The sequence below is a fragment of the Sarcophilus harrisii genome, chromosome 4 (genome assembly GCF_902635505.1).
Source record: "Sarcophilus harrisii chromosome 4, mSarHar1.11, whole genome shotgun sequence".
NCBI classification, from domain to species: domain Eukaryota; kingdom Metazoa; phylum Chordata; class Mammalia; order Dasyuromorphia; family Dasyuridae; genus Sarcophilus; species Sarcophilus harrisii.
The window spans coordinates 21,546,161-21,572,026 of NC_045429.1; the positions used below are offsets into that span (position 1 = coordinate 21,546,161).

The following is a 25,866-nucleotide window of genomic DNA, read 5'->3' on the forward strand; positions in this document are numbered from 1 at the left end:
TCAGGATCTGTGTGCTTCTAGAGGAATGTCTGCCCTGTCCTGATGTGACATTGAAATATAGAATGCACAAAAAGGGCTGCTGTATTTTGGTATATATGGGGATTTTCTTCCTATCCGCAACATCATTGGGATATAAACTAAACAGTGATTTAAAAAAATTTTTTTAAAGAGGGTATGAATATTTTAGTCACTTTATGAAAATTTAGTCATATTACAGAATTCTAAATCACTTTCCAAAATGACAGCTAAATGACTCAGTAGGTAGAATGCTAGATCTAGAGTCAGGAGGACCTGAATTCAAATCCCTCCCAGAAACACTTGCTAACTTTATAATCTTGGGCAAAACACTTGATCTCTGTCTCCCTCATTTTCCTTAGCTGTAAAATAGAAATAAAAATAGTCCCTGATTCATGCTTCTTATAAAAATAAAATGAAGTATTTGTAAGACACTTTTCAAATCTTAAAGTGCTTTAGAGATATGAACTATTATTATTAAAAATAGTTTACTGGTTCATAGCTACTAGTGTGCCTGTCCTCCAACAAATTTTTCAATATTGGTTATTTTCATATTTTATTCATCTTTGACAATTTGCTAGATGAAATCTCAAGATTGTTTTGCTTTGCATTTATCTTATTATTTATTGTTTGGAAAATTCTTATGGTTATTAACAATTTGAAATTCTTCCTTTAAGAAGTTATTCATATATTTTGACCACTTATCTATTGGGGAATAGCTTTCTACCTTTTATCTATTGGGGAATAGCTTTCTACCTTTTATCTATTGGGGAATAGCTTTTTACCTTTTGTATCTTGTTTATAGAACTGAGACACTCAACTCTGATCTCAGAAAGAGAAAGAACTCTATATCCAAAGATTGACTTCCTTTCCACTAAGAACCAGTTCCACAATGAAATCACATGGCAAATAGCAAACAAAACAATTTATTCAAATTGATAGCGAAACAGAAGGTAAAGAAAATATACATAGCATAACACAGTGTGAAAGAGCTCTTCCATTGGGGAGTGAAGTTATGCAGCTCAACCTAATGAGATCCCAGATTTCCCCCAAAGGGAAATTCCCAGAAGTCTCTGGTTTAGCAAGGTGAAAATAAGGGCATGATGCAAGTTCTACGTGTTTTGACTGTCACAGAGTCTCTTTCTGCCTTCAGTTAGCTGAAGAGAGATTCATATCACTCATCTCTCTTGAATCTATATGTCAGAAAAACTACTGGACACTAAAAGAATCCGGAGAGACAGGAGCGATGTGTTCTCTTCTCTCCTGCTCTCTCAACAACTCTGCCCACCCCTGATGCAGGCACAAGCCATTGATCTCTGCCAGTGAGCTCTGCTGCTCAGGTTTTACGGGGAAACAGCTAAGGTGAAATAATGCATAGAAAGCATAACTTGGAAGTGATCCACCAAGGGAAGGAAGCCACCAGAGAGGTTTCCTGTAAAAGGTGGGATTTTGGCTGGGACTTGAAGGAAGTCATGGAAGGCAGCAGTCAGAGATAAGGGAAGAGATAACTTCAGTCATGGGAAAGCTAGTCAAAATGCCCAGACTGGGGAGACAGAGCATTTTGCAGAAGGAACAGCAAAAAGCCCAGGGTCACTGGGTACTTGGGTAAGGCACAAGGTGTAAGAAGAATGGAAAGGGGGTGGGAAAGAGCAGATTTGGAAGGGCTTTGAGTGTCAACTGGTCTTATAATGGGTCCTGGGATAGGGAGCCACACACAGATGTGTGCCGTAGGAAGAGCAGCTGGACAAGTGAGTGGATGCACTGGAGTGAGAAGCTTGAGCCAGGCAGACCCCGAGGGGAGCTAAAGCAATACTCCAGAGGTGAGGGGATGAGAGCCTGCACCAAGGTGGTGTCCTGGTCAGAGGAAAGAAGGGGACATAAACAGATGTTAGGAAGGTAAAATTGGCAGGACTAGATGAACTAATTTTCTTTGCATAGAAGCTTCTCAGGTTCATGGAATCAAAGTTATCCATTTTATCTTCTGTATTGCCTCTAATCTTTGTTTAGTTAAGAATACATCTACCCTGGGGCAGCTAGATAGAGCAAGGGATAGAGCACCAGCCCTGAAGTCAGGAGGACCTGAGTTCAAATCTGATCCCAGACACTTAACACTTCCTAGCTGTGTGACCCTGTCACTTAACCCCAATTGCCTCAGCAAATATATATATATTCTCATATGATTCACAGCAGATTGTTCCAAAATCAAACTTGGTGCTCTTAAGTCCACCCATGGCTGCCAAACCCAACATTAAGTTTCCCTATTTCCTGCTTCACCTTCTCCTCCACATTTCCAAATTCTCTATAGTTTTTTAAACTGTCTCATGTCTTCATGTCCCTTCCTAGGCTTTTTATCTCCATTTGACATTTCATTAATTGTCTCAATTCTAATCAGCTCTGTCTCATGAGGCACCTGTATTCCCCAATACCAACTATTTTCTTCTTGCAGCTCCTGATATCTTATTTCCACCCTTGGAGATTGATATGTTGGGGTTTTTTTTTTCCCCCATGAAGATATAAATACCTTTAATTGTTATAGAACAAAGAATACCAGATCTGAAGTCAGAACCTGGGGTTATATACTAGGTAAGCTGCTTAAAAGCTATCTGACTGTAGGTAATTTGCTCAGTCTCTCTGAATTTCAGCTTACTCATCTGAAAAATGGGAATAATAATATTAGTATGAATCTACTTCACAGGATTGTTGTAAAGAAAGTACTTTGTAAGCCATGCCAGAAAAATGTGAATTAAAAGTAGTAATAAGATCTATCAGCCATTGATTCTTTAGTATGAATATGTTTCTTAGATACTGAGAATTAGAAGTAAGGCATTAAGCAGGGAGGAGGGAGTGCAATAATTCAGGATCTCAAGGAATTTTCCAGGATAGTGGTTTGGGTAGGGTTTAAAGTAGAGTACATAAATACAACTATCAACTAAAGTAGGGGAATGTGAGAGGAAAGACTGAGCCATTGACTAAAGGTGGGGGAAAAGGTGAGAGGCTGAATAAGGCTAAAAAAGAAAAATCATTTTGTGTAGAGTAGATTCTGTTTTATTCCCAAGTCTACAGGTCTAAATAGCTTCTGAATTAAAGCTTAGCATCTCTAAACTAAAATTTCTCTTTGGGGAGGTGGAGGAGGGAATGGGGCTTTGAATTATTTTTCTTTTTTAATTTCAAACATTTGTTATTTTTATCGCTCCCTACCCTCTAATAACCAATAAATAGAAAATTCTTATAATAAATATTCATAGTCCAACAAAAGAAATGCCCACATTGGCCATCTCCAAAAATGTATGACTTCTTTTGTATTTTCAGTTCATCACTTCTCTGGTAGGAGGAGGGTAGAGTGCTTCATCTTTGTGGACTAAGGTTCGTTAATAAAATGTGGGCAATCTGAGAGACTAGATTACATTTTTCATCAGACGGTATCCCTCACAATACCTAAATATGAAGAATAATCACTTATTTTGAGAAGTCCCCATGACTCCATTTCCCATGAGATATTGCGCCTCTGATACTTGGTGATTGAATTAGGAGGAGAAACCTATTAATGGAGTCAGCAGGAATGATTGCATCAGGAAGGTAATGGGGACTTCTGGGAGGGAGGAGAAAGGTTTCTGCACAAAAGCGGTGGTGATAGAAACACAAGCTGCTGAAAGAAAGCTAAGGAGAAATGATGAGAGAGATCTTTTGCTATGACTTTGCTATAGACTTGGGAGTCTATATTCCAAGGAAATAATAAAAATGGAAAAAGGACCCACATGTGCAAAAAGGTTTTTGTGGTGGCAAAGAATTGGAAAATGAGAAGATGTCATCAATTGGGGAATGGCTGAACAAGTTGTGGTACATGAAGGTAATGGAATATTACTGTTCTATAAAAAATGATGAATAAGCTGATTTTAGAAAGGCCTGGACAGATTTACATGAACTGATGCTTAGCGAAACAAGCAGAAACAGGAATGCATTGTACACAATAACAGCAAGAATGTGTGACGATCAGCTATGAAAGACTTGGTTCTTCTCAGTGGTTCAGTGATCCAAAGCAATCCCAATAGACCTTGGACAGAAAATGCCATCTGCATCTGGAGAGAAAACTGGAGATTGAATGTAAATCAGCATGTGCTATGTTCACTTTTTTCCCCTCTCCAATAGTTTTTCCCTTTTGTTTTGATTTTTCTCTCCCAACATGATGCATTAAAGAAATGTGTATTTAAAAAACTAATATGCATATACAAGCAGAAAAAATAAAAGAATAGAGATTTTAAAAATTATGTCAATCTGATTCCTTAAATATACATGCAACTTCTCTCTCAAAACTAGAAGTCAGAACAACTGCTCTTTCTTCCTCTCTCCAACTTCTCCACTTTCCCTTCTCCATCATGCAGACACACAGCAATGAATAATGCATCTCTAACAATAAGAGAGGCTCATACAATTGGCCTTCTGAGTCAAGGATTATAGACTAATAAACAGAAGCTGGGAAAAGTTAACTGATTTGCTAAGCACCACATAGCTGTCAGGGGGGGATTCAAAGTTCTACCTTTCTGATTCCAATACATTCTGCCTTATACCATATTATCTTTTTAAGTGTTTATATGTCTGAATTTCTGAGTACTGATCTCAGTTCTAGCATTAGCTTATTCCTGAAGGCAAGTCATTTCGCATGGCCTTACCTTGTAGCAAATAAGAATGTTAATAACTAGGAAGATTAACTAGAAAGTAATGGGAGAATCATCTGCTAATGAAAGGTGATGGAAATTCTGGCTAATTAACACTATCAATATAATTGCTGGTCTATAAATAGCTTTGTATCACTTCAGCAAAAGCCCTTGTGCTGTACTTTGGATTTCACTTGTCATTCTGGCTGAGTTTTATTACTTCCCATAACCTGTAATTAGCACAACAGCTTGGAAAAGTAATGTAGTCTGGTAAGTTAAATGAAAAAAACTTCAAAAAAGAGAGATTGGAAACATTCTCGACAACTAATGGCTGAACAAAATGTGGTATATGACTGTGATGGAATATTACTTTTGTATCATAAAAAATGGTGAATATGATGAACACCAAGAAAGACAGGAAGACATATGAAATAATGCAGGAGAAAAGAATTATTGAAGAACAATACAAGCATTGATTATAAGTGTGTAAATAATAGTAATAGCATTATAGATATTCTTGTTAGCAATAATAGTAATTAAAATAATAATAAAACTTGGGGAAATATGTAAAACAAAAACTCAGAATGGGACACAGAGACAAATAGAATGTCTGATCATGAGTAAAAAAGAGATCTTAGAGATCATTTGATTGTATTGCCTTTATTTTAATGATGAGGAAATGGAACATGAGAAGAGAAATGACTTTCCCTGAGTGTAAAGCATAGAAGGGAAGGAGAAAGGAATAAGCAAGTATTAAAGCATCTATTATATATCAGGTCACTGGATGGTTTGGTGGATAGAGTGCTGGATCTGGAATTCGTTTGAACTCAAGTTCAAATCCAGCCTCAGACATTAGTTGTGTGACTCTCAACAAGTCATTTACGCTCTGTTTGGCTTAATCTACTGGAGAAAGAAATGGCAAACCATTTCAGTTTCTTTGCCAAGAAAACCCCATGAACAGTATGGTCCATGAGGTCATCAAGAGTCGGACACAATTGAATATGTGTCAGGCACCGTGTTAAGTGATTTACAAATATTACTTCATTTGATCCTCATGTGATTTGTTCCCCAATCCCCTACTGAATTAATGCAGACACAGATAATGAGGTTTTAATGTGGTAACAAGGTATTGAACAAACAGTAAAATTGCAGCCATATTTTTTTAAATTTAACTTTTTTTAGGTTATGTGTATACATTTTTAAACATATTTCCATATGAGCCACATCAGAGAAAAAAAATCAGAACAAAAGGGAAAAAACACAAGGGGAAAAAAGAAAAGTGAAAATCATGTTTCAATCTGTATTCAGACTCCATAGTTCTCTTTCTGGATGGGGATGGAATGGTCATCCAAAGGTTTTTGTAATTGTCTTGGATCACTGGATTGCTGAGAAGAGCTAACTCTGTTATAGTTGATCATTATGCAATCTTGCTGTTGCTGGATACATTGTTTTCCTGGTTCTGCTTGCTTTATTCAGCGTCAGTTCATTTAAGTCTTTCCAGACTTTTCTGAAATCAGCCTGTTCATCATTTTTATAGAATAATAGAATTTTGTTACATTCGTATATGGTAACTCAATCATTTTTTTTTATCTCTTTAGGATACAGACTCAGTAGTGACACTGCTAAATCAAAGGGTATGCTCAGTTTTTTTAGCCCTTTGGGCACAGTTCCAAATTTCAGTCATATTTTTATGAATTGATTCTTTGAGGGATTCAGAAGGAGCAACATGATTGGCTGACAAGGTCCCAGGCTGCAAAGAACTCATTCCAGCTGCTTGACTGCGCAGGTAGTTTGGATGAATTAAAGGCACCAATTTTTATTCTTCCAAGAAAATGAAGGACCTTATCATCTGCCCGCTATCATGTCTCACTATCTGACTTGTTCCTATTACTTCTAGTCCTCTGACAATAGCCTAACCCAAGAACTCTTAGGCCTCTCTATCTGCTCTGCTATTCCCTTGCATTTTCCAGGATTTTTCTTGTTCCAGCAACTGAACTTTATTTCTGTGTTATCTTATTTCTGTGTTATCTTCTGGAATTAAATTGGGACATCCTAGAGAACAGGAGACTGAATCCGTTTCTTCTTTTTCCATCTGTAGTGCTTCACACAAATTTGGAATAGAGTAAATGCTTTTTCATTCATTTCCTGCCTTTGTTGATGGGTATTGAGTTTATGCAGAATGAGAATGAAATACCCATCAACAAAGAGAGAATGATTGCTGGGCTCTCACCCAATCCCATCTCTATTTGCCTTGGATGGCAGCTCCAGGAATTATATTAGAGCATCTGAGATCTAGAGGTAGAAGAGACCTTTGAGACATCTGAGTACCACACCCTCACTTTACAAGTAAAGAAAAGTCATTTGAATAAATCTACCTACTCTTTGGGACAGGAGGCCCTGAGGAGTCTCTGATAGGATAAATGGGGAGGAAAGTGGGACTCTGGAAGTAAATGGTCCAGGAGAGGAAAGAACACCAGACTAAGGAAATACTGGAAATGGAGAACTCTTAAGAAGTTGCTCAGGATGGGAATGCTGTATTCCTAATCCCTAGGAGAACTGTGGGAAGACAAGAGCTTGTTGGAATTGTAACAAAAGGAAGATTCAGAAAACAGAGCCCTAGTCTTACATCTGCCATAACAAGAACTCCCAAGTGCCCCTTCCTGTTGGGCTGTGAGCTCTTCAACAATGGGGACCTTAGCCCTTAGCACAGTGCCTGGCACATAGCAGGCACTTAATAAGTGTTCATTGATTAATATATCCTTCCCCTATGGAGCTCCCCATAGAAATCTGATTTCCGGAAAAGGGGACAATGGCCTTCATTGTCAGCAGAACTACAGACTGGGTGCCACAGGCAAAGAGGCCAGGAGCAGCAGTCCTGTGGTCTTCTGGGAGCTACAGAAGGTATAGATTGAAGCTCAGATCAGGAACAGAGTGGTCTGGAGGGTTCTCAGAGGCAGCATTGCCAAGAGTAACTTGGAAAATGGCTAGCAACTAGGGTTTCAAAGGCCATTCCTTGGGAGCACTGAGGTTGCGAGCTCTGTCAGGTCTGGAAGATCTTGAGCTCAAATCCCACCTCAGATGCTTGCTTAGCCAAGGATCCTGGGCAAGACACAACCACCCAACTTCTGTTTCTGTCTCTGCAAAATGGGGACACTGAGGATCAAATGTGACAACAGAAGGGCTGCCTTATTGTCCTTAGGTCTCATCTGCTCTGCATAAGCTTCAACTGTTCTCTTTGACTTGTAAGCCTTTATTTTCTTCTAACCTTAGGAATATCTATCAATAATAGAAATTAGAGGCAGTCCTCTGGGTGATGTCAGATAGTGGAATTCTCAAGTTATCTGGGCAGGATCAACATGGCAGAAAAGTGAGAAGTTATGTGAAAACAGGTGATACAAAGGTGTATACATACACACACAGATGATGTAAAGGTGAACACACACAGGTATCATAATATATATATATATATATATATACACACAGATGATATAAAGGTGTATATATATACACACAGGTGATATAAAGGTGTATATATATATATATATATACACACACACACACACACACACACACACACACAGGTAATATAAAGGTGTACACACAAGTGATATAAAGGTGTATATACACACAGGTGATATAAAGGTGCATACACAGATGATATAAAGGTGTATATACATACAGATGATATAAAGATGTATATATACACACACACAGGTGATAAAAGGAGATATAAAGATGTATATGCACACAAGTGATATAAAGGTTTATACACAGGTGATATAAAAATGTATACACACGGCTGATATAAAGGTGTATATACACACAAGTGATATAAACATATATACATATAGATATGCAGTGTTAGAATTAAATTGAATGCCAGAAATTTCAGTCCTAGAAGTTTCATGGAAAGAGTTTGAGAGAAAAAAAAAAAACTTTAAAAACTTCTGTTTCAATTAAAAACAGATTATCTGACTTCTCCCCCCCACCCCCCACCCCCCAGCAACTGAACTGCCACACTGACATGGTAAGGTAATTTCCCATCAATTACAGAGAGGGAAAGAGAATTGCCAGCTATTTCTGCCCTGGGATACACACACATGGGCCTTTAAGGTGGCAGAATGTGTTAGTAATGCATTGAATTAGCCGATTTACCAAGACTTTAGACATTTCATTTGCTTCTCACCACTACCTCATAAAACAGGCAGTATATGAATTATTATCTCCATTTAACAAGTGAGGACGTGAAAGTTTAAGGATCCCCAGGCAATGGCAGAGGGAGTAGTCTGATTGTAAGTACAGTTACCTGGCCATACCAATGTACTTGGAATTCTGATCAGAAATAAATAAGTCTCTTTTTGTAAAATAAATAAATAAACAAACAAAAACCACTTTGTTCTTATGAAATAACTCCGGCTTTCTTTTCCCATCGATGTCTCAAGGATTTACCCATTTGATCTAAAATTATCTGTAAATACATATTAGTTGAGCTGTTGTAACGCTTTTTACAGATTATCATTATTTGTCCAGAACTACTGATTTCTTTTATCTAAACTTGATGTCTTTTGTTACTCTAAGCTTGGAAGGGACCTTGAAAGTCCAAATTCTGCCTTCTAAACAGAATAAACTTGGATTTCACCAAACAGATGTAAAGATTTTAATGCAGGCAGAATATTTTCAAAATCCAAGGCAGAGCTTTCGTTAGTGCTTATCCTAAAGTGGGAAGACATGTAGCAAATAGATTACTCCATTTTTTTTTTTTTTAAAGTGAAACCAAATGAAAGAATTACTTTTCCTAGGAGAAGTCTCAAATTTAATTCTAAACAACTGAAAGGGGAGCCAGTTCTCTTGGTCCAAGTCTAGTAATTTAACTACAAAACTGCAATGCCTCCTTCTAGAGCAGCAGAAACCCCACCTTGTGCTCACTTACTTCACTGTGCATAACATGGAAAAGAGGCAGCTTAGAGATCAACACCCGCATAGAGGCAGAGTAAGCTTGAAATCAGGAAGAATTGGGTTCAGATTCTGTCTCAGACACTAGTGGGGTGACAGTAACATCTCTGCACCTCAGTTTCCCCATCTATAAAAAGTAGAAGAGGTTGGACTAGATAGTCTCCAAGGTCCTTTCCAGCTCTAAATCTAGGATCAGAGAGACTTTGTGGGAAGCATTTACAAATATTGATCCAATTTCTTTGAGCTTTACTTTATCAGCAAAGAAGAGTTCATATTTGCACAAATTCACAGTTATGAAGAAAGTACTTTGTCAATCTTAAGGTATTAATAATAACAACATTGATGGTTCTCATTTATAGAGCCTTTAAGGGTTACTAAGTGTTTTATATGCATGATCTCATTTGATCCTCAGAGCATCCCTGAGCCGTCTGTATTATTAGCCAGTTCCAACATTTCCCACTAGACTCTGTGGTTTTGTTATGTTAAATAGATTCAAGATATTATTATGATTAATCAGTTTTTTACAGCTAACAACCTCCTTCTACAGTCACTCTCCAAATTCCTAGCCCCAGGTTCCATCTAAGAAAAGCATGTTATTACTCAGGTTGTTGAACCAGGAACAAATCTCACTGTGAGTTTGCCCCACGGTCACACAAATAAATAAGTGGTATCCAAATGTGAGGTGGAACATCTTTGTGTAGGTGACACGCGATTCAAGTAAAACCCAGGAGCAGTCTTGAAGGTGAAAAGAAGTGATAAAAGGACAGGCTATAGGGGAGGTGTGCTAGGGGGAGAAGGGGAAGGAGGAGGGAGTCTGACCTTTTCTAGATCCAGCCATCAGAACCCAAACCTTGGAATACTATGAAAACTGTTCACTCTGAGCTTGACCACAGTGTTTAATCATTTACTATTATAATTTCATTAACTCAGTTACCTTTGCTGCCTTTGGATACATTCAGAGAATATCATGGATTGTGTAAAGGACTAACTCTGAATCCATGTGCATAAATACAGCAACGTCCCTGGATAGTTGCCATTTGAATGATAAATGATAAATATTAGTACCCTACCTTTACCCTTTACCCTTCATTGACATAACCACATTGTATGACATTGAAAATGAAAAATGAAAGAGACATTGAAAATCTGAATAATGTGTATATCCCTAAATGATCATAATGTATGTCTCACTAAAGTGATAATCTACTGAGTTGGTTTTCCATGAAATTCTACATAACATAAATCAAACAAAATCATGTTTGTAAAACACTAAGCATAGTGCCTGACATAGAGTAAGCACTACAAAAATGCTTATTCTTATTATCATTAGGACTCCCAACGTATCTCTCCCCTGCTTTTTTCCCTTAGGGTACTTTTTTTTCACTTCTGGAACATGCACAAATTTTGCTTTCTAGTAACCCCTGAACTCTGTCCCCTGAGTTAGGAGGGCATTACATACTGCTGCCATGAGGTGATAAGATCCTGAACTAGGATATTGGAAGAAGGGACTGACAGGAGAAAGGCCATGGAAGACTCTATGGCCTTCCAGGTCCCTTCCACTTAGAATATTTTGTGATTCTACTATTGTCTATATTCTCTGACAGCAGCTCAACTTTCCCTCTAACTCCTGCTACTATCATGCTACCTGATGGATCAACATACTCTTAGCACTGCTCCCTGCCAACCTATCTGCCCTCCTAAATGCACAGTGGTAGCTGACTCTGCAATCAGCTACAAAAGATAGCTGCCGCTTCTCTCTAGGCCCCAGTTTCTTTTTCTTTTCTTAAAAAAATGAAAAAAAATTCTAAAATGAAACTTCATTAGGAGTGTGAACTCAAGCTTTTCTCTTGTTCCTCCCTGCCCCCCATCTCCCCAAGATAACTTGTGTTTTGGGGGGTGGGTCAGCAGCCACATACTTCAGAGATATTTTGAAAGATACTTGGCGGTAGAGATTTGCCACTGGAGATAAAGGTGACTCCTATACACAGAATTCCCAAAGGACAAACTATGGAACATTTAGGTCTATTAAGAGCTACCAGGTTCCTTTGTTGTAAAATCATCTCAAAGACCCTTTAAGCTCCAGGGTCCGGTATTATTTCTATATGATGCATTCCAGTAGGGGGAAAGATGAATTGCTTTGAAAGTACCAGAAGGGCTACTCATCTTAGAGAAGAGAATATGAAGCTATCGGACTTTTCAAAAATATAACAAATACCAAAAAGACAGACGTAGGACCATAGGGTAAAATAAAGGCACGTTTCTGTCCAGTACAAGGGAAAACATCCTTAAAATTAAAATTAGCCCAAAGTGGAGTAGGTGCCCACTTTATGAGGCAACAAGTTTCCTGTCCCTGGAAATATTTAAAGAGAAGCTAGATGCTGTTAATAAAAGGCTGTTATATATGCAGACCTCAAAGAGCTGGCAGACAAAGGTTTTTAAAATGGGGCAGGTGTTGGGTACACAGTTACAGATACTGTAAATCAAGTATGTATTAGGAAGGTAGGAGAGTGATCTGTAGGGTCATAACAAGGATTTGAACTAGATAAAATGGAAGGGAAAAGATGCTGGATGAATGACTCCAAAGGGAACAGTGGGGAGCAGATGGTTCCTCCTGAAACTAGATCCTAAGGGACAAGGGTAAGGCATCAAGCCTTGGGAAGGATGCCAAGAGAGATAATGTCTGTAGGAGAAAAATTGACTTCAATTAACACCAAAAGATAGAAAGTCAGAGGAAGAGATCTAAGATGAAGGGGAGTTTGTTAATAGTAGAAGAGAAATCCAGAGGGTGAAGGTCCTGAAGAAAGCTAGGGCTCAGCTGGATAAAGATAAGAAACTGAGGAAAGATAATGGGAGATAGGGTCTGCAAAGATAAGAAGGCGGATGTTGGTCCTTGGAAAAGACAACTTTGGCAATCTGGGAAGGAGGATAGGACAGCTTATCGCCTCCCTTTCTGGCTTTAACTTTGCTTACTTTTCCCTGGAACTACCCTTTTCTCCCTGGTATCTTCCAACCTTAGCAGGGGGGTGGGGGGGAGAGAATGAGCAATGGTGGGGTGGAGGGTCTAGCAGGAGGCTGCCAAACATCAAGTGTGGGGAGGGTGGTCTTTCTAGATTAGGGCTCCTTAAACTTTTCCCATTCTTGACCCCTTTCCCTTAGAAAAAAATTTTATGTGATGCTGTATATGTAGGTATACAAATCAAACATTTGCTGATAAAACATCACGATTCCAAACCCCCCACATTCAGTTATAAGAGCCCACATGGAATCTCAGAGCACAGTTGGGGTCTAGATCATAATCTATGCGTCAGCTCCTGAAGCCAAGTCCCAGATGTTGTCCTTGGTTGTGGCTCTGCATGTAGATTAGACTAGATGACCAGATGACCAGATTCCTTTCTGACTTTAAGATTCTATGGTTCTGTGAAAGAATGTGATTTTTCTTAGTATCTAGAATAAGAGAGATGTCAATTACCTATAATTTCTTCAATTTTCATAATTTTCTGTAGAGTTCACTAGAATTTTAAAATAGAAATAGAAATTAGGAGTATTGATACTCCCCAAACTCCAGTGTTTTCACCTAGATCCCAATTTATTAGGCTCTGAAATGTTTCTCTGCTTTCTCAAACAAGCACAAAAACCTACTCCCACCCCTTGCATCCTCAAACAAGTGCTTCTGACTCTTTAGTCACTTGAGCGTCCGGTTCAAAAATGGCCTTCCTTGTGTTTTTGCAGTCCCTCCTGGCTTTACTCCAAGCTCTCTCACAGACTACTTTTCTCTGCTCCTTTCTTTTGCTTCCTCTTCTCAGCTGGGCATAGCTTCCTCTCCAATCTTACAAATTCACAACTGTTGAGTCTTCTGGGTTTTCTGAATTGATCTGCTGTACCTCTGCAACAACAACCATCCCAACTCATTTCAAAAGTTGGTTGAAAACACATTAGTACTCCTTTTTTTGTTAACTTATTTCCGTCATTAATTTCTTAATTAACAAACAGTTTGTTAATATCACATAATGCTTGAGGTAATTTCTATGAAAAATACAGTGTAGCATAATACTGAATACAATTATCTTTGTTATAACTTTCTTCTGGGAGGGGTTGTGTAGTAGAAAATTCCTGGAACACAGAGGTAAAATGAGGAAGTTGAAACTCACAGAGGCTGAGTTACTTGGCCACAGCCATGTTGTCAACAGGGTACAGAGTAGCAGAGCTTAGATCTGAAATTCAGATTTCTTGCTGTTCAGGTCCTCAGGTCCTTGCTCCATTCTGCTTAGGTCCTCGCCTCTCATTTTCCTCATAATATAATGGCAGGATTGGATTAGAGATGACCTCTAAGATCCTTTCTAGCCCTAAATCTGTGACCCAATGGTTGATAGATATGGAGTGTCCTCAAATTATACAGCTTCCATTTCGATTTAGAAAAACACTTGCTCCTTTGTTCTCAGAGCTTACAATGATGTATATTCAGTTAAGCACCTTTTCATTGAGAACCCAGAAAGTTGGATGCTTTATATAGCAATGTAAAAAGTGTTACATAACCCCATGTCATTAATTCAGATAGAGCTCAGACAAATCTTTTTGTCACCCCTTGCTGAAGAATATCTGAAAATAGATGAGTGATTTGGGTGTTTGCTTTCCCATAACTAAGTCATAGTATTACTTTTAGTCCAGAGTTTTTGGCCTGATACCATTCTAGCTCCTTTACCTGTACTTACTTCACAGATGACAATCACCTTCATTTGCCTATGTAGGGCAGCCTTGTAGAGTTTTATAGCCCAGTTGGTAAATTAGAAAATAGACATTGATAATATTAGATAGCAGTGACTTGCAAATGAAAGTAGTACATTACTTGGGGCAGATAGGCAGCCCTGGACTTAGAGTCTGGAAGGAATTGAATTCAAATGCTACCTCAGCTGGGCAGCTGGATGACTTTGGACTATCACTTAATGTCCCTCACTCTCATTTTCCTCTTGGGTAAAACAGGGTTATTATGAGGATCAAATGAGAATGTGAAGATGCTATATAAATGCTAGCTATAATGATGACAATAATCAATAACAAGTTGGATTTCTAAAGGGACACTAGGATCCTTGGGCCTGTCAGAAGTAGAAAAAAAAATTGCTGATGGAAGCAAAGACTTCTTAGAGATTGATCAAAATAGGGGCAACAGAAAGACACACAGTAGGTATAAATAGAGTTCAAATAAATAGGTTTAGGAGATGACATGAGTGGACAATAATTTAATGAGCTGAGGATGAGTTAAGATTTGCACTGGGGAAAGTGCAAATGGACACCATTAACCTCTTAAAAGAATGAAGAGAGTTTTAGAATGGTAGCAATAGGAAGCTGATGGAAGACTAGGACTAAGTTTGTGTGTAAGATAAAAAAAAAAGAAGGGAAAACTGACTATATCAAAAGCAGGAATTAATTAATTCATTCTGCAGGAATCTATAACTAGCCAAAAAAAAAAAAAAGTAGAAAAAGAAAGTTCTTTAAAAGTTTGTCCTTAAACTAGTAAAAAATAATTGAGATGAGCAAAAAGGGGGATCTGGCTTTTTTAGAGCCAGATTCAATCAGGACTGGTTGGAGGGAAGGAAAGGATTTCAGATACTGTTTGGAGAATAGTCAGAACTGGAGGATTTTAAGCAAATTGGGTCGGATTTATCTGTGACTGACAATCCTTGAAGTTACTGGTCTTATTTGTCTAGAAGTGAGATTCCTGTTAAACTATTTAGGAACTCACTTTAGAGACAGGGGTGCAGTCCAGACTGCCTTCTTTCTCAGCAAATGCTGTTGCACTCTCTGGCTATTGTATTTCTCTCTCTCATTCTATCATCTATGTACATATTTATTTCTCTTTATCATATTTTTCTGTTTCTATCACCTATGTACATATTCACTTCTCTCTTTATATTTTTGTCTCTATGCATCTATCATTCTGTAACCTTTGTATATATTTATCATATTTTTCTATCATTCTTTTATGTGTATATTTCTCTATTATTTTTTCTATGTATCTATCACCGATGTATATATTTATTTCTATCATTTTTTCTGTCAATGTATCTATCACCCATGTATGTTTATTTCTCTTTATATTTGGTCTCTACAGAGCTAAATTGTATCACTTATGTATATATTTTTCTATCACATTTTGTCTCTATCATTATATCACCGATGTATACATTTATTTCTATCATTTTTTTCTGTCAATGTATCTATCACCCATGTATGTTTATTTCTCTTTATATTTGGTCTCTACAGATCTAAATTGTATCACTTATGTATATATTTTTCTAGCACGTTTTGTCTCTATCATTATATCACCGATGTATACATTTATTTCTACATTTTTCTGTCAATGTATCTATCAATGTATGTTTATTTCTCTTTATATTTGGTCTCTACAGATCTAAATTGTATATTATTATATTTTTTCTATCACATTTGTCTCTATCATTATATACCCGATGTATTTTTATTTCTATATTTTTCTGTCAATGTATCTACCCCATGTATTTTATTTTCTTTATTTTGGCTCTACAGAATAAATTTCCTTATGTATATATTTTCCACTTTTTTTGTCTCTATCATTATATCACCGATGAAATTTATTTCTATCATTTTTTCTGTCAATGTATCTATCACATGTATGTTTATTTCTTATATTTTCCTAAAAATAAATTGTATCACTTATGTATATATTTTTCTATCACACTTTGTCTCTATCATTGTATCACCGATGTATACATTTATTTCTCCATCATATTTTCTTTCTCTCTCACTTGTGCACATGTTTATTTCTACATTTTTCTCTGTATCTATGACCCACGCATATATTTGATTCTCTCTGTCCCACTCTCTGTCACCCACGTATATATTTATTTCCCTGCATTACATTTCTCTTTCTCTCACCTACGTACGCAGTTATTTACCTTTTACCATATTTTCTCTCTCTCACGCAGCATGTCTTTGCACCCTCCCCCCGGGAGCGCCCCGACCCCGAACCCCCGTCGTCTCCGCGAACTGAGCTTCCCGGACCGGCGCGACGCCGGGGGCGCCAGAGGCGCGCCGTAACTGCGGGCCGATTTTTAGGGAGGACCGGCCGGGGGAGGAACCTCGGGGCCGACTCCGCCCCCGGGGGGGGCTTCCCGGAGTGGAGGGCTTCCTTCGCTTTGAGCAAAGTTTAGGCGGCGTGGGGGGAGTCCGTCCAGGCTGGAGCTTTTCCATTTGAGCAGGGACAGGCCATCGGAAGCTCCCCGGGTCTCCGGAGAGCCCCGCCGAGGCCGCGGAGATGCCGAGAATCGCAGCCGACCCGCGAGGCCCCCTTCGCCGCCAGGCCCGCCTCCCGGGTCCGTGGAAGCGCTCTGCGGCGGCTCCCACGTCTCCTCCCCGCCCTCCCCAAGGGCCCTTCCGGGAGCGGCCGGGCGAGGGAAGCCGCCCGCCGCCCCGAGCCCCAGCCCCGGAGCCCGCCGCGCCGGCCCGACCGTCAGCCTCGTTGGCCCGCGGCGGCGGCGGGAGCGTCGGTCGGGCGCGCTCGGGCGCGGGGGCGCGCGGCCCCGGGAGCAGGCGGCGGCGGCTGGAGCCGGCGGCGGCGGCGGGGGCCGGAAGGCGGCCCCGGCCCGGCCCGGCCATGGAGACGGAGGAGGAACAGCACATGACGACGCTGCTGTGCATGGAGCTTCTGGAGCCCAGCGCCATCCGCCGGGCCCTGCACCTGGCCAAGAACGACATTAACGAGGCCGTGGCGCTGCTCACCCACGAGCGCCCGGGCCTCGACTACGGCTCCTACGAGTCCATGGACAGCGGGGCCTGGGGCCCCGGCCGGGGGTCCCGGCGGGGCGGCCCTGGAGGGCTCGGGCCCGGCCGGCGGCGGCCCGCGAGGGGATGGCGGCGGCGACGGCCACGACCCGGCCCGCAGCGGGCCCGCGGGCGGCGGCGGCGGCGGCGGCGGCGGCGGCGGCTTCGACCCTCCGCCCGCTTACCACGAGGTCGTGGAGACGGAGGTGAGGCCGCCAGGACCGGGCACGTGGGGAAGGGGCGGGGGCCGCAGGGGGCGCGAGCTCCGGGCGTGATCGAGGACTCTGGTCCGGGAGACCCGGAGGGGAGCGGAGGGGAGGGGCGCCTGGGGCCGCCGAGGGGACAGGCCTGGGGCTGGTCAAGGACTCTGGTCACCTCCGGAGTGGGGGAGGGGCAGCGAGGGGACTGAGTCCTGGCCCCGGCCCCCGGGCACCCTCAGGAGGGAGGGTCCAAGACGGGTGGGCTCGGGATGCGGAGTTTGGGTGGTCAAGGTTTGTGGCATGAACCTAGAGAAAAGATGGAGGCGGCCGGCCCGCCGGCGGGAGCAAAAACCCCTGGCCTGTGCTTGGTCACTTTTCCCGAGTGATGGAGGGAGCAGGGGCCTGGCTCTGTCCTGCAGAGGGGGTCAGCCTGGCCGTGATCGCGGCGGGAATCGGAAGACCTTTAGTGCCCCCTTTCTTTCTGCTATGTTGGTGACCTTGGGCAGGACACCCAAACTTCTGGACCGGACTGCTCCTCTCCGGGTTCCCCTGGGCGCAGCCCAGCTCGGGGCTGCCAGGCCAACAGATCGGGCCTGGAGGCCCGTTGGGTCTCAGAGGGCCGCTTTGCAGGCCAGCGTCAGTGTCAGAGTCAGAGGTCAGTCAGGGGCCCTGGGTCAGCTCTGAGACAGCCTCCTAGGCCTCCCTGAGGTTGGGCAGCTGGAACCTGTTGGAGCCGCTGTCGGTTCTGTCCAGTCCGGGCAGCTGAATCTGACTCGGGTAAAGAGCACTGGATCAGGTCAGAAAAGTCTTAGTTCAGGGTCCCCCTTACTTTCATTGCCTCTCCTGACCTTGGAGGAATCACTTTGGGGAATGTTGGGGGGACCTGACACCCCACTGATGCCCCACTGACTGATGTTGGACATGGGAGACAAGCTGCTTGGGACATGGCCTTACCATGACCCTCATTTTACAGGGAGGGTCTGGAGGCACAAGTCTTGTGGCTTACCCAGCTAGGAGGGTCTGGACTGAAGCCTTCCAGACTCCAGGCCCCCCACTCCCTGGGGTGCTTCTCTGAGGGTCTCTTCTAGCTTTACATACCATGATCTTCTCTGCTCCCAAGGATTGGGGTCTGCTTAAGAAAGGTCTGAGAATCACCAAGGCCCAGGGGTCTGGGAGTAAGACTGGGACTGGACTGGTCAATAGTTAGAGATTGATGGAGAGTTTGAGTCCAGTTATAGGACTCAAGACCTATAGGACTACAGGTGGGGAAAGGGATGCCTGACAACCAAAAAGCCATAGAAGAGACAGAGTCTGACTTTGAGTTCAGTCAAGAAAGGGGGGAGATCACGTATCATACCCAGCACCTTCTGATTCAGGGGTAAGAGGTCTCTGCTACTGTGGGCAAAATTGGGGTTCTGGGCAAGTCGGACCAGACTGTCTGGGTAGTAGGACAATAAGTTGGGACTTTGCTTCATCACAGAGGAGAGATGGGTAATCTGAAGAGAAAGTTTGGTTCTTATCAATGAATGCTTCAAACTCTCTCCAGACAAGCTTGTTAGGATAGCCCTGACTTCCAGGCTAAGCTCTGGACTTTTTTTTTTGACATGGAGCAGAGAGAGGTAGTGAGAAGTTTAATTTGTAATGATGCTCATTTTGAAGGATTGGGGTCTGTAAAAAACGGAGCTCACCTTAAAGGATTCGTTGTTAGACAGTTAATGCTGTCATAGTTGTTTTTTGGAGAGAGAATCTAGAAGGGTTGTGGCAGTTCAATTAACTGTTCATTATCTTTGGCAAAAAATTTTCTTAATTCCAGATTTTGTGACACCATAGGTAGAGAGCGCTGGGCCTGGAGTCAGGAAGGCCTGAATTCAAAACTAGTTTTGGATTCTTCTTAGAAGTATGACCCTGGACAAATCACTTAATCTCTTTCTCCCTCAGTTTCTTCAGCAATAGTGTGGTTCATGATAGTATTCACTTTAAAAGATTGTAATATTCATAAAGCACTTAGCACAGTGCCTGGCACTTAATAATTGTTTATTTTCTTCCCCTTCCAACATATTGCCCTGTTGTACATTTTTACTTTAGTATAACAACTCTTTGACAAGCATAAGAAATTAATTACATAGATTAATGCCTATGCAGTCAGATTGTTGAGGTTTTTAATTTGGGGATTTTTACGTTTCCACTATACCTTTAACAACTGAAACAGTCGTCAACCTGAATAGTAATTATTCTCTTCTCTGATTTCTTCAGAATTGAAATTTCAAAACCAGGTGGTTTTTTTTTTTCCTTAGGAATGTGCTCATGGAGCTCCAATAAATATGCTAAAATGAGAAATTCTTTTGCCACAGGACCACCTTTCCTTTTTCCACATCCTTTAACTCCCAGCGTTTCAGTACCTCAAGGATCGCTGATTTTTTCATTGTGTAGGTGTTCTTCTAACCATAGACTGCAGGCTTTTCATGGTTTAATTGGTTGCTGTGGTTAAAAAAAATTCACTCCCTGATGCCTGACATGATGCTTACATCAGTTGCTTAGAAGGGCAGTTTGAGAGCTTGTCCCCAGGGTCATCCTTCTGAAGCCTTTAATGTGCTTCACCTCCACTGGTAATTTGGTGGTGTTTTGTTCTTTAATTTTGTTCTTTTTTTTTTTTTTTTCTTTTTAATTATGGACATAAACCTCAACAGAATGTACATTTCAGTATCAGAAAACAGAAAAAGAAGACTATATGTGAATCTGCTAATTTGCATTCATAGTTTGGTTGTTTTTTAAAAGTTGTATATTTAATTTGCCACAATAATAAACAAGCCTATTCTTCCTTGTTTGTATTCCATGTTGAATTTTCTGCTTCTCTTTTCTGTGTATTTGTAATTATTACATTGATGTTTCTTCATTGATATGTTTAAGATTCCAATGCCTTCTCAGTCTGTGGTGGGACATACAAGCAAGGCTTTAATACAGGTTCATTTTTCTTCAATTTTAAAAACTCAGTTACAGTTTTCTGTGATGAACTTGAGCCTGTTGCTCTGAGAGAGAGAGAGAGAGAGAGAGAGAATGCGCACGCGCACATACATGTACAGCCTTGAATGCCAGGCTGATGAGTTTGGACTTGAAACTTGGGGAAGCTGAGTGTTAAGGTGTTGGTATTTGCCTCCCTGTGGGTAGAGAAAAAGGGCTGGGCTAGGACAGTCGCAGTTCTTCCCTGGGAGTAGGAGCTAGAATCTGAGGAACCAGAGAGCCTGACATTCAGTTCAGTTGCTGGCCTGAGGCTAAGTCCAGGTGAATCTCTGGGAAGTAATAGTGACCTCTAGGTCTTAGGAAGGTCATCTTACAGGCTGTGCAGTGTGAAAATGGAGGCAGGTCAGGCCAGTTCCGGTGTAAGGTGCTGAGCTCCTAGAGTTAAAATAGTTCCAGGAGAGAGGGGCTGGATGCTAGAGATGTACACTTCAAGGGGATTGTATATATAGTCACGATTAGCAAGTCACATTTATGACACCCTTCTCACCACACTCCTGTGACAGAGGTAGTTTATTGTCCCGTTTTACAGGTGAGGAAACAGGCCTAGAGACAGACCCACAGCCATTGCTGGTAGTAGGGAATAGAGCTAAGAGTTGATCTTAGTTCTTCTGATGCCAAATCTAATGCTCTTTGCTAAGATGGGATGCCTACCCACCTGCTACCACTTTCTGAGGGACTCCCATATGAAAAAGAGGTTAGGGACATAGCCAAAATGACTGGAAGGAAGGGAAGGAACAAGCATTTAGATAGTTCCTACCATAGTGCCAGGCACTAGACTAAGCACTTTTTAAGTGATGTTCTCTGATCTTCACAATAACCCTGGGAGGTAGGTGCTTTTATTTTCCTCATTTTACAGATGAGGAAACTGAGGCAGATAGATTGTGACTTACCTAAGGATCTGAGGTTAGATTTGAACTCAGATGATTCAGACTCTAGCTTCAGTGTTCTTACTGTGCTTAGGATAGACTTGACAAATGCACAGTATTTTATTTAAAACCACTTATACTGTACACTTCCAAATGTGAACCCTAAGTAAAGAGTGATTACGTAGAAGCAGAATTAATATAATTTTTGGGGGAGAGAGAGTGCAAAGGGATCTTGAGAATGATCAAATCCAACTTCATTTTATAGTTAAGAAGATTGAGGACTAAAGAGGGAAAGTTAAGTCAAGTACAGTTAGTGCTTTATGTGTCAGGAACTGCTACAAATTCAAGCAAATAGAAAGGCAGTTCTGAGCCTTTCGAGGAACATAGCACATGAAAAAGAGCCCAGAAAGAGGGGTTTTGGAGCATATGTGAGAGTATGAGGGAGAGCATCAGCAGTGAAGACATTGCAGGTCATGAGGAGATCCTCTTCTTACTCTCTAAGACCTCAGGCTTCTGATAGCTTCTTATTCCCTCAGTGTCCTTACCACAAAATGCTTCTCTCGTTTCTCCAAGCAGCCAATTAATTAGCTGATTGAGTAAGTCGGTCTGGTTTGATTTGAGACTTTATTTTAAACAACTATCTGAAAATTATTCTTCACTTTATTGAGGCCAGCTGCATACAATTTGGCAGTCACAATTCTGTGTCCTAGGTTGTCATAGCTATGATTTCTCTGATCTGTGCTTTCCAGTGAAGATCTTGTCTCAACTCAATGAGCCTTTGCAAGCTTGTTATATCTAGAATGCCAGGCAAACACTCTTTACCCTTGATGTCATTCTTCCATTTCTTTTTCAAGGTTCTTTATTTGTTACATTGGGCAGCTTACTTTCTCCATTGCTCTCTGTGTGTGATACGAATGTTTAATTCTTTGGAGATGATTGTGTTCCATGTTTTGATACATTGTGTGATAGACTAGACGAATATCCTAAACTTTAGTGATTAAGATGAAGGTTTTGGTGAAAGTGTTGCAAGTTTCAGAAAGGAAATGCTGCAATGAGAATATTGACAAGATACATTTTTGCTACATTTTCCTATATTCTGTTGTGTTTGTAATTTTTATATGTATAATGACAGTAATCATCCACATTCTTAAGTGAGTTACTGGTGATGTGAGCTATATCTTATTTATTAAAATTCTTTGTCACAAGCTATTTTTTTAATTGATGTTTTGTTTTTAAATTACAAACATTTACAATTTACTCCCACTTTGTAAGAGGTTTCCTGTGACTAAGTAAAATAGTTAAACAAAACTATCAAGAGTGAAATTTTCTGAAAGTTTATGTAACATTTCATATCTGGAATACCCTTTCCCATCTCACTGTTTTAGAAAAGTTAACAGAAATCTATTTTTCCCCCACCCAACAGTGAACAACAAAAGGAGAAAAAATTACCAAATACGTATAGTCAAGCAGAACAAAATGTAGCTGCACATGGGCTGTACATGGTAATGGAAATGGCAATAGCTCTTTTCATGACCTGAAGCAATCATGTCTAGGTCATGGGTGGCTTGTGGCACATGCTTAGCTCCCTGGAATTATAAATGATTACTATGTTGACCAAACCTCTTAGAGTTTTCAAAGTGGTTGGTTGGCGGTGGTTGGTTTTTTTAAACAATGTTAATAAATTTATCTGGTTTTGCTCATTTCATTCTTTATGAGTTTATAAAAGTTCTTAAAATTGTTTATTTTCTAATACTGGTGCTTTATTATAAATTGCTCTGTTTCTGCTCATTTCACTCTTGCATCAATCATAGAAGGCTTTCCATTTCTTTTTGAAATCATCTAATTTCCCAGTTCCTATATCATAGTAGTAAGCAAGCACAAAAGTATCCCACACAATTATATACCACAGTTTACTCTGCTGTTCCTTAATTGTTGGATAGCCACACAAGCTTATTTCTTTAACTTCGCCCTTAATACTTTTTTAATTCATTACTTTAAAGTGTTCGTTTGGTATTTTGAGAATTTTTACTTTGGCCTGTTACTTTGCAGTGATTTTCTGATATTTATAACTATATTTTTCCCCAGCTCACACAATTTTGGAAATCAGGGCTTCAATTTCTTTTTTTTTTTATTTGCCCCCATTTACAATTAATTACATGATAAAAGCTTGATATCCATGTAAAGTCAGAAGCAAACTTTAGCACAATATGTTTTAGAGGATAGGGAACAACCACCACTGAGTACTGGGCACTATGCTAAGCTTTTTACTTTGTGTCTTCTTCACAACTTTGGGAGGTATGTACTATTATTCTCTCCTTTTACAATTGAGGAAACTGATACAAGAAGAAGTAGAACAATTTGCTCAGGTCACTCTCTAGGTCTAGTGCTCTGTCCACTGTACCATCAGTCACCTCAAATGAAATGAACTACTTGAAGGTAATGGGGTTCTTGTCAGGGGAAGGATGGGCAGTCATTTAAAAATGTGGAGACTTTTTTGTTATTTGCAGTGTTGTAGAATGAGAATCCCAGAATTGAAGAATTTAAGATGTGGAAGTGCCTGGGGAAACAAAAATGGTCTCCCCACCATAGCTGAGTTTCTCCCTGGGAGACCATGGGCAGATCATTTACTCCCTCCCCTAGAGGGAATGGGACTCCTTGGCTTCCATGTCCCAACCTCAGATCCTGTGAGTCTGCAACCCTCCAGTGTTCTTCCAAGACCTGTTTACTTTTTGCATACTTCTGAAGTCTAATCCTCTTACATGTAACACACCACTATCATATCTTTTGTATCCTCTACCCCATCCATGCAATATGCATTGCAGATATAACTGAAGGAAATTGAACCTTCTCTGTTTGCCCAGGTACTGCAGTGGACAAGAAAACAGCACGCTGTTGGTACTCCTATATTTCAACAATGAGTTTGTGGGGTGTTTCCTTCACTATTGGAACCTTAACACTTCCATGGGCTTGGGCAGTTGCTGCTGCTCTCCAGATTTGGCAGCTAGGCAATAGACATCTTGTTTATAAGACGTAAGAGAGTCTAAACCCCACTGCTCAGTGTTGGAATACCTCAGGGTCTTTTCTCTACCATGGAGAGGACATGAGCAGAGAGTGAGAATGCTTTCTAGGAGAGAGACAGGGACAGAGAGACAGAGAAAGAGGGAGAGGGAGAAAGAGAGGCAGAGAGAGAGAGATGCATGTATATGTGTGCACTTGTGCGCTAAGCTTTATACAGGCAAGTTCCTTTACAAAATGAATGCAAATGAAATTAGTGGTTATATAGCAAGTGTTTTGTTTGCTATGTTGTGATTTTTGCTCATTCTTAAGACATTGTAGATGAGGGTCTCATCTCTCTGCTCCCCAATTTCATTCAACCCAATAAGACTCACTTCTGTGAAGAGTGATTCCCACAGAGATCTTACTGCTTCTCCACTCTAGTGTTTAGTTAGTGCCTTTCATCACTATAATAGCTCTCTTTAGGTCAGTCCCTCTTGTTGCACCTTAAGCCCTTTCATTTCTTAGTATCATCAGAGATGGATTTGAGCTCTTGAAAACCTAGTGGATGTAATAGTTTATAACAATAATAACTGCTGGCATTTATGTAGGTTAAAGATTTGCAAAGCATTTTACATTTATTATCTCATTTGGTCATAGAGTGCTTCATGAAAAGCTTAGAAAGTGACTGTCGAGGGACCTTATTGCAAAGTTCATTTTTTTCTTAGTTTGTTGTAATACAGGTATATCTAGATAGCTTTTAAATAGATTTTGTGAAACAGGGTTTCATATAAACAAAAGAAAAGAAATATTTAATGATCTAGACTTATCAATAGCAAAATTTGTTAGAAAAAGGACTTTAGTATTATGACTTTAGGCTTTTAGGCAAGCTCATAGGCAGTAAAAATTAAGTAGTAAACCCTTCCAATGTGCCAGGCAGTGTACTGAGTATAAGGATACGATGCATGCAGTATGGTTTGGGTCAAATCTCAAGAGGGCTGACCAGAGTCTATATTGAACCCAGAGGCCTCAGAACTATCAGTTGTGGGGATGGAAAAAGAGGGCCGAAGCTAGGCTTCTATGCTGAGGAGGACAGGTTGGTGGGTCAGCTTTGATCCTGGGGACCTGAGAAGGGTAGGTTTGGGATTGAAGAGGCTCTGGGAAATGGGGTGGAGGGGGCATGTATTCTCAGCTTAGGTGGAGAGTGGAAATTCCTTGTGAATAGCAGAGGCTGTTTTTGATTTTCTCTATTTATCCAGTGCCCACACAAGATGGTGCTTAATGAGGACTTGTTGGATTAGATTGGAAGGCTGGGCAAATCTCTTCACCCCTCAAGGTTCTCCCTGATCCAGAAAGTGGCTCCTCCTTCTGTGG

General features: G+C 40.7%; 1 protein-coding gene and 1 long non-coding RNA gene across 2 annotated transcripts in view; one reads left to right on the top strand and one right to left on the bottom strand.

The window, feature by feature from the left end:
• Positions 1–13,187: 13,187 nt before the first annotated feature.
• Positions 13,188–16,945, bottom strand: LOC116423746. The gene is made up of 2 exons (XR_004234267.1): positions 16,550–16,945; positions 13,188–13,503 (listed from the first exon to the last, which is right to left on the bottom strand). It is a non-coding gene; the product is annotated as an uncharacterized LOC116423746 (long non-coding RNA).
• Positions 16,946–17,208: 263 nt separating this feature from the next.
• USP24 (ubiquitin specific peptidase 24) overlaps positions 17,209–25,866 on the top strand; it is a 154,683-nt gene continuing 146,025 nt past the window's right edge. Inside the window, 2 exon segments of the mRNA XM_031969046.1 lie at positions 17,209–17,420; positions 17,422–17,620. Coding sequence (XP_031824906.1) covers positions 17,248–17,420; positions 17,422–17,620 — 372 coding nt within the window. The 5' untranslated portion in view covers positions 17,209–17,247.